The sequence below is a fragment of the Echinops telfairi genome, unplaced genomic scaffold (assembly GCF_000313985.2).
Source record: "Echinops telfairi isolate 266 unplaced genomic scaffold, ASM31398v2 ScPeMD7_63;HRSCAF=240, whole genome shotgun sequence".
In the NCBI taxonomy this organism is placed as follows: Eukaryota; Metazoa; Chordata; class Mammalia; order Afrosoricida; family Tenrecidae; genus Echinops; species Echinops telfairi.
In genome coordinates, this window is record NW_022103961.1 from 335,351 (window position 1) to 345,169 (window position 9,819).

Below are 9,819 nucleotides of genomic sequence, written 5' to 3' on the forward strand. Positions count from 1 at the left end.
TTGGGAATAATGAGGGCAACAAATGTATAGATGTGTTTTACACAATTGATCTATGTATTGTGATGAATTGTATGAGCCCCAATAAATTGATTTAAAAAATAATAAAATAAATAAATAAATAGACCCACCAAAAAAAAATGGACACAAGATATGAATAGACAATTTACTGACGATGACGATCAGGTAGCCAACCATCATATGAAGAAATGTTCATCTTCATTAGCCATAACAGAAATATAAATGGAAACAATAATAAGATACCACCTCACACTGACAGTCTTAGAAAAATTCAAGAAAACCCAGGAAATAATAAATGCTGGAGGGGATGTGGAGAAATTGGAACACCTATACATTGATGGTGAGATTGTAGAATTGTACAAGCACTATGAAAGTCAGTATGGTGCTTCCTTAAACAAATGCAAACACAAATATCTTATGATACTGCAATCTCGCTACTTGTTATATTCCCTAAGGACATAAAGAACAAAACATGAACAGACAGCACGCACAGCCATACTTATCACACAATTTCTATAATAGCAAAGTGATGAAAACAATGGAAAACCTCATCGGGAGAAAAATGAATAAGCAGACAGTGGTACATTCACAGAATGGCATACTATGTATCCTTTAAAAACAATGATGAGTCTGTCAGCCACCTTAATACACAGACAAAATTAGAGAATATGATGCTCACTAAGTCAGTCTCATAAAGATAAATGTTTTATGATACCATTATAAAGGAAAAAAGAAAAATTGGGAAAAAATTGTTTTTACAACAAAGGAAAACAGTTTAAAGGCTACAATGAGGCCAGGTTTGTTGTGGGGAGAGGGAAAGGACAGGAAAGGAGGGAGGGAGGGAGAAAAAAGAAAAGGGGAAAAAAAGAACCATATTTACAGAGGTTTAATGACATTGCGACTACATATTACTATGTTTCTCTTTGTGTGTATTATATTCCACAAACAAATATATATATATATAAAGATGAATAAAATTAACGCGAGAGAGGGAAGGGTCACAGCCTTAAAACCCCCTGCAGATCCCTTACCCATCAGACCTAACCCCTTGCAGATCCCTTACCCATCAGACCTAACCCCCTTGCAGATCCCTTACCCATCAGACCTAACCCCTTGCAGGTCCCTTACCCATCAGACCTAACCCCTTGCAGATCCCTTACCCACATCCAGAACTAAACCCCTTGCAGATCCCTTACCCATCAGACCTAACCCCTTGCAGATCCCTTACCCACATCCAGAACTAAACCCCTTGCAGATCCCTTACCCATCAGACCTAACCCCCTTGCAGATCCCTTACCCACATCCAGACCTAAACCCCTTGCAGATCCCTTACCCATCAGATCTAAACCCCTTGCAGATCCCTTACCCATCAGACCTAACCCCCTTGCAGATCCCTTACCCATCAGACCTAAACCCCTTGCAGATCCCTTACCCACATCCAGACCTAAACCCCTTGCAGATCCCTTACCCATCAGACCTAAACCTTGTTCTGAACGGCTATAAAAGGAAGAAACGTAAGAGTGAGAATGACTGGGATACTTTTGTGACACACAGGGTGGTTTCAAACAAACAGAAAGAACAAAGTTACAAAATCAGAGAGAAGTTAGAAACCACATAAAAAGAAACAGAAATCCCTAAGATTAATACTAAGATTTCAGAAATATATAATAGATTAAAAGGGCAAAGGTGAACAATTGAATTAATCGAAGTATAAATTAATGAGCTAGATGACAAATCTCTCTATTTTTTTTCTTTGCCTTCAAACAATTGCTCAAAATGACCTTTTCCCTCTGCTATTCTGTTGTTTTCCTCTAGGGTTATACGGACATACCTATCTCAACTTCCAAAGATTAAGGCCAGCATTCATAATTTTTCTTTGGATATCCTTAGTGGACTGAAGAGAATACTGTTACTCACACACATCCAGGTTCACAGACAACACTCAGCCTACACACATGTCCAAGTCTGCAAAGAATACCATCACACACACACCTGCCAAGAAACTGTCAGTGCCCTCTGCTTCAGTGTTTACCTTATCCCAGTCCACTTTCTCCACATCCACCAGGATTCGCATGAGCTCTGGAATGGCGAGGGCTGGGTGGGTGTCATTCAGCTGGATGGCCACCTGAAATTGACAAGCAGGTAGATCCTGAGTCAGCACCCTGCTCTTGACACCTGCTGGTTGGGGAAATGAGTTCTTCCTGGGAGTACTAAGGCTTCCCTTCTCTGAATGAGGAGACAGACAGGAAACCAAGGGGTACTATATAGGTTCATGGTAGAGCTGGGGCAATAGTGCCAGGAATTAGGCATGATAGTGAAGACAGTGGAAAGCTTTCTCAGAAGCAGAGGCTTCTAGAGTCTCAAAGATCTTGAGGGAAGAGGGGGAGTCAGGGTTGGAAGACAAGTGTCCTTGAGAGGCTTTGAGCTGGATCCTCCCTTACACATATAACCCTCATCCCTGATTCCTTTCCACATGGATATGATGTCTGTTCAAATGACCTAGGAGGAAACTGCCTCTTGGCTGTGGTCCCATAATGGCAAAGGCCATCCCACCCCTTGATTTGCCTGTCTGGAGAGGGAACATGCTGCACATGCCCTGCCCCGATGGTCTCAAGCTCCACCCTCATGTATGCAATTACCTTATCTGGAAATGTCTCGAAACAGGTTCTGATAGGGTCTCGGCAGCCAAACTTAGAAGACTTGAAGCGGCGGATGATGTCCTGTAGGGTGGCGGCCACCACAAAGTACTCCTGCTTCAGACGCAGCTCCTTGCCCTCAAAGAACTAGACACACAGGTGTCCTCAGTCTACCTGCAGCCACAGGCCACCCAACATGCTGCCACCCCACACTGAGAGACTCATTCACATGGGAGGGCCTAGTCCAAGGGATAGCACCAAGTACCTATAAGGCCATACATTGTACCAAGGTTCCCCTACCTTCTGAGTCTCCAACTGGAAGTGGGACCCAAGTCTTTCCCCTCAGGAGACCAGGGGTCAGGAGAATGTGCTCAGGTTCTTGGTAGAAAAATGGTGAGTAGCCTAAAGTGTGGTGTACCACTTAGCCTCAGACATGAAGGTAACGTGAAGATAGCGTGGCCCAGACCACACTGCCTATGCGCGAGCACACCGGGCATGGGATGTGCAGTGCATCAGCAATGAGAATGCACAGATATGACTGATGCCAGTCACTAAGAAACCACAAGTTCAGAAGTGCAGAAATCATAAATATGCTTTTGTACTCAAAATTGAGAATCTGCTTAAATGCTCTTGGGAGCTGGAAAGGAATGGTGTGCTTTGTTTAAGACTTTTGGTATCAGTGTCCCTTTGCCACCGTGTGCATGCATTATTTTGATAGAGTAAAAAAGGTGAATTTTAAAAACATACAACCCACTAAGGCATGCCAACTCTGTGGACTCTTGTCATGCAACAACAACCACCATAACTAACTAAATGAAAGCCACTAAAAGTAAGTCCAGTGTCAGAGACTGTGGGCTGCCATGACCATCTAGTACACTAAGCACAGGCCAGGTTATAACTGCTGTGTGCTTCAGAGCACCATGGCCAAACAGGTGGTGCAGCTCTGCTGGCAATAGCTGCCCAGCTAACTCTGAGAAAAGCTTTGCTGTGTGGCTAGAAATGGCTACAGTAGGCCTGGGCCTGCCCTTTTCACCTGGTACCCCATGATGATCCATCCTCCAATCCCTTGCCCCATCTCTGCACTGTTCCTTTGCCCTCTCTCCACTACCTAGCCCTATACGCCATGGTTCTCTCTCACCCTATCCCTGTCCCCTGTCCCCATATCTCCTCTCACAACACCCCCCCCCATTCCATGTCCTTGTAACCTGTTCCCATACCCCATCACCATTCCTTATCCCATACTACAACCTTACCCCATGCCCCTTTGCCCCTTTCTCTCTATCCTATCCTATCCTATCCTATCCTAGAAATGGCTACAGCAGACCAGAGCCTGCCCTATACTACATGTCCTTCACACTCTATCCCCACACCTCTGTCCTTGGCCTGTTCCTCATACCTTATCCCTGTACTTAATGTCCAAACTCCCATTCCTGCAGCCTCCTGCAACACCCCTCCCTGCCCTGTCCTACATCCCATGCCTGTACCCTGTATCTACTCTGCCATATTCCTACCCTGTCTTCAATGTGCTCCTCCATGCAGTACCATTTGATCAGACAGAACCCTGCTCCTCACCAGCCAAGATCCTGGAAGGCCCTGGATTTACAGTGGGGATTTAGACATGTGGTAAAAGGCAAAGGACCCCCTTACAAATTCTTAGGGAGAGGGGGAGCAGAAGAGAGACCTGAACAGGAATATTACTTGATAAAGTGCTATTATCCTAGTTCCCCAACAGTATAAACAGTGCTTACAAATGTCAACACAGAGCTGAAGTTGGCCAGTTCAATATCTCATCTCTCAACTTAAGCTCAGTAAACAGGTTCTGCTCAGGGGGTCCTTTAGCCTCTGGTTTACTTTTTCACACATGAAGAAGGCACAGTGTAGACAGGAGCCAACTACACCTACTACTTACATTATCATTTGGGTAGAGGACTCTGGAGATGTTCTCAGCCAAGTTCCGATCCAGGACAGCCTCTATATAGTCACCCACATTGACTAGATAGAGACAAGCTTGGGGTTAGTGTCTAAAAGAACTCTACGTGGCTCAGAAACATGAGCCCCACAACTGACTAGTCATTCATACGGTAGATGTTAGGACATGCATTCCTGAATAGAACATCCTCTCTTGCCCACTCCCCAAACTCTTGCTCTGCTTCATCTCATAGTCTGCTCCTGAAGGGGGCACTTGGTACTCTCACCAGTAGCTTTCAGGGGTAGGCCTCCACACATGCTACAGTGCCCCAGCCGGCACAGCCCTAGACTGACTGCCCTCTCTCACGGAGAGTTGAGATGAGCGAAAACTACCCAGTCTTGACCTGGCCCTCACTGGGAGTTTACTGGCTCCCAGTCTTGCCAGCCGGCTTAGAGCCAGCTTGGGCTAGGGTGCCTGCAAACATTCTCCAAGGGGAGCCAAGCACTCCCCCCACCCCAAAGGAGCACCTGAGTCTGAAATTGAGCCCACAGTCTGAGCTACCCAGGTGGAGACAGAGGGATGGGGGCACTTACAGTCATGGAGCTTGAAGCTGTTAGGCGCCTTGGCAGACCACAACCGCATGGTGTTGACAGTGTTGTTCCTGTAGCCGGGCACTGGTGTGTCATAGGGCATGGCCAGTACTACCTGCAGAGGAAACACCCAGGGTTCTGGCCGCTTATCTCAAAAATCTTTCTTTGGCAAAAATTTTTTAAAAGTGAAAATAACAAATGCTGGATAGGAGGTAGAGAGATTGGAACCCTCACACACTGCTGGCAGGACCACAACATTGTGCAGCCACTATGGAAGGCAGTTTGGCACTTCCTTAAAGAAATGTAAATAGAAATACACATGACCCAGCGATCTCTCTACTTGGTATATATCCCAAGGAAATAAAGACCAAAACACAAACAGATAAATGCACAAAAGCAAAAAGATGGAAACAACCCAAACACCCGTCTGTGGAGGAAAGGATAAACAAGCTCTGGTACACACACAACAGAATAGTATGCATCCCTACAAAACAGTGATAAACTTGTCAAACTCTTCCTAACATGGATGAATTTGGAAGACACTTCAATCAGCAAAGTTAATCTCATAGAGACAAATACAACATGAGACAATTATAAAAGAAAAATATCAAAATAAATGGTTTTCATACCAAATTTTGAAGGTTATGGGGAGGTTGGGTGAAGTGGGAATGGAAAGGAGGGGCAGAACAAGAAAATAAACACACACAGACACACAGTTCCTTAAGCAGGTGTCACTGGCCCCTGATCTACATGTCTTCATCTCCTTCTCAGGACTTGCTTTTGCCCTCCACTGGTTCCACTGGCTGCTTCTAGCTAAAGCCAACACCGTCAGCTGAACTCCCCTCCACCACAACCATGGGCACAGTTCCAGTCCCCACTGTCAGGTGATCCAAGCCTGGAACTGTCTGCTGTAACCAGTTAGTTAGGCCCAGGTCATACTCACAAGGCTACAGTCGTCTTTTCTGGCTTCCCCTCCTCCATATGTGCATCCCTGCCACCTCCTACATGAACCATTCTCTCTCACTGTGTGGAAGGAGCACTGCATTCGCCTGGCTCCCTCTACCTCACAGATCACTGCTCAGTCTCCTTGTCCTCTGCCCTCCCCCCAAAACGGTGGCCCCACGTTGATCTTAAATTGAAATTGCTCAGCTTTAGCAATTTCAGAATTTGACTATCTTCTCCAATCGACGACTTCAAGTTTTGGCCTACATTTCCGAAGCCAGCCAGAGAGGTTCCTTTCTGTGTATATACTGAATTAAAACTCAGCACTATGCAAACCAACTCCTCTCACTTCAGTCCCAAGATAAAACTGAGGGCCAGTTCTTGAGGTGTGGAGCCCTGACTCCCTCTGCACGATACTACCCAATCTGACATGTCTAGAACAGCAAACACAGGAAGAGTTTGGCAAAACTGCAAAGTCACTCCCAGTCTCTGGCATACTTATGCCAAGTCTGTTTACAGCAGCTTGTGTAAATGTTCCTGTGGGCTTTGGGACCATGTAGGTTTGAAATCATGAAACCATAAAGGACTTTGTAGTGTTGCTGCCAGGACCCCAAACCCAAGATCATCTCCTTCAGCCCAATCATGGTGCCCAGTTGAGGCCCTCACCAAGTCCTGTGCCACCAGCCCTGCGGCTCCAGCTCTGCTTTCCCTGCCCGTCCTCACCCATACACTGAAACATCTACAAACACACTAAAAATGAACCTCCCTTTCTCTGCGTATATCAAATGAAATACAATTTGTCACAGCAGCTAGAACCTTATGGTTCTAGCCCGGGCTCTTTTGCTACATACATGCGGCTCTGAAGTACAATTGAAAAAAAATTAAAAAGATATTATTCCGATAATTGTGATTTCATTTGTATATTTATGGCTCTAGAATAATTTTTAAATTGTTTTGAGGGACAGGATTGGCTCTTCCATCTCAAAAGCTTGCTGACCCCTGCTCTAGTTGATACTGACCCTGTGCACCCTTGTTAGCACCCATACTCCAGAAGAAGAGGACCACTGATTTTGCATACTGGAAACTTCCACAGGGCTACAGTTTCACTTTGACTTTACCCATCCCATCTGCATTCTGAGTCCTGACCAACCTCAAGGTGCATCACAGAATCTTCCACAAAGTGATAGCCTGTCCCTATTCATGAAACCACCAACAGACGCTGTCACTTCTGACATTCAACAGGCATCTCCTGCTTCTGCACCCTTGCGACTGCCTCTCCCATCTTTCCTTCGGGTCCACCACAGGACTCTTGTCTGAGAGAGAGGGTCTACACCCCATTCTGAGCACCCACTTGCGCTTCTCACAAACCTAGAGCTCAAAGTGTACATGGCCAGTGGTGGGTCACTGAGTATACGTGGACTGCACAGGCAGCACATGCAAATGTTGGGGACATGTTGTATCTAACCATAGCCTTGTGAGAACACAACTTCTGTTTGCTATTGGACATGGGCACAATGGTATGTCCAACAGGCACCAAGCAGCAGGCATGACAGCCAGGTTCAACCCCAACACACAACTATGCTAACTGACAGAGCCTGTGGCTTCACTTCAGTGCTCTGTCAGGCTCATCTCGAACGATCCCTTGTAAGTGTAGAAAAGTGGGAGTGTGGAGAGGGGAGAACCTCCTCCAGACTGTTCCCCAGAGATGAGTCCTCCAGATAAGTAACTTTCCACTCCAAAAAGGAAGTCAACCAAAAATTAAACATGTAGCATCCCTCATTCAGCCTACAATGTCTCTCCTTAGGAACTCTGGGTTCAATACCTGTGTGTCCAACCATTTTACCCCATCAGAGGTGTGTTCCACTTTTCCATAGAAGTGCACAGGAAGCATGTACTCAGGGCGTGCCTTCTCCCAGGGGTTGCCATAGCGCAGCCAGTCATCAGCCTCCTCCACCTGGAGGGGGCGCCATAGGGAAGGAAAGAAAAGGGTCAGGGCGCTGTCCCTGGGGCCAGCCCACACCCCGATTTGTGCATGAATTGTGCCATGGCAGAGGTCACACCAGAAACAACATGAAAGCCCATTGTAGGCAAATAAATTCTGGACTAATAAAATAAGCTTAGGTAAAATTCAGAAAAAGCTTAACGTGAAAAAACATTTAGAATCACTTGAAATTGGCAATAAATAGGACTGAAGTACTGATATATATCACAATATGAATGAACCTGTGTACAAAGTGACACTTTGTACATATTATCAAATTCCATTTATATAAAATATCCTCAAAAGACAAATCCATAGAGACAGATCATAGACTAGTGGTTGCCTGGGAGGGTGTATGATTACAAATGAGTGCAGGGTTTCCGTTTCGGTGATGAAAATGTTCTAGAATTTGACAGTGGTGATCGCACAACCTGATGGATATAACAAAAATACATGAGTTGCACACTTTACAGAGGTGAATTTCATGGAATGTGAATTATGATCAGTGAAACTGTTATAAAAAACTATCACTTGGAGCCCACAGTTTTTTCTCTTCTCCCTGGTGTCAATGAGGTGATGGGGTCCAGTGGGATTAGGGGCCAGCCTGCCAAGCAAATTGGTCCTTGGGAAGAATAAGTTTTGATTTTATTAGCATCAAACCACAGCTGATCAAGGCAGTCAAGATTACATTGGTGAAAAAAGCATAATCCCAAAATCACTTCTCCAACTCTATGACAGCCTGAGGAGGCTGGGCCCCAGGACCTGGGGTCCAGGACCCCACAGAGACAATGGTCTCTTACTAGGCTTTCTTCTTTGCAGTTCATTCTCCAAAACTCTACCCAATAGCATCCAAGACTGACAATAGCTATCTTCCTAAGCCCTCAAAGTCCTAAATTCTCAGTCTCACAGAGCTCTGTCCTTTCCACATTCAGGTCCATAGGAATACCAGCTTGTACACAGACGTCAGCTGATCTTCTCCTTTGTTTGACTTCCAACCGGTCTACCAGCCACCACAAGGAAATGATTTACAATGAGGTTACACAGGAGGCCAGCAACCACCAGTTCTATGCAGCGTCAATAATAGGTGATTAGGAGAAACCTATGTAGTCTTCAGGACCAGTGTAGTCCTGTTATACCTCCATATTGCCTGTATCTGGCATGAACTCACTTGAAGAAGGAGTTTAAAAGATAAAAAGTCAAACTAAAGTCTCCTGTTATTTCTTATTAAATGAGAGCTAGCGTCCACTGAAGAAATCAAACATCATCCACCTGCCAGCCATTGACAATCTTCTGGTTAAAAATCCCAAACTCGTAGCGGATTCCATAGCCATATGCCGCCAGTCCGAGGGTAGCCATCGAATCAAGGAAACAGGCTGGAAATTCAAATACAAAGAACTTGTTTGGATCAAAAGCTGCCAGCAGAATCCCGATCCAGATGTTAAGAGAAGCACTTTATCTACAAGGTGACATACAGTGATTCAGCAGTGACCACCATCAACTTCAGTTTGATGAAAGGGAAAACTAAAACCCCTCTCCTATAGCAAATAAGGAGGTCCAAAGGAATAGTACAATCACCAGTAGATATGGCTGTTATTTCACGGTAATCATGATCAGGGAAGCATTTTCAAAGTGTTTGTGAGCAGGATAGTATGATATGTGTGTGAGGGAGAGTGTGGTATATGTCTGTGTGCACTGTGAGTGTGTGTGTGCAGTATGTGTGTATAGTGTGATATATGTGGTATG

General features: G+C 45.2%; 1 protein-coding gene across 1 annotated transcript in view; it reads right to left on the reverse strand.

Annotated features, from left to right (window-relative positions):
* PYGB (glycogen phosphorylase B) overlaps nucleotides 1-9,819 on the reverse strand; it is a gene marked incomplete at its 5' end in the record, with an annotated part of 57,912 nt that overhangs the window by 29,942 nt on the left and 18,151 nt on the right. Inside the window, 6 exons of the mRNA XM_004717820.2 lie at nucleotides 2,051-2,143; nucleotides 2,658-2,801; nucleotides 4,564-4,646; nucleotides 5,157-5,268; nucleotides 7,918-8,049; nucleotides 9,346-9,449. Of these exons, the coding sequence (XP_004717877.2) occupies nucleotides 2,051-2,143; nucleotides 2,658-2,801; nucleotides 4,564-4,646; nucleotides 5,157-5,268; nucleotides 7,918-8,049; nucleotides 9,346-9,449 (668 nt within the window). The remainder of the gene's footprint in view (nucleotides 1-2,050; nucleotides 2,144-2,657; nucleotides 2,802-4,563; nucleotides 4,647-5,156; nucleotides 5,269-7,917; nucleotides 8,050-9,345; nucleotides 9,450-9,819) is intronic.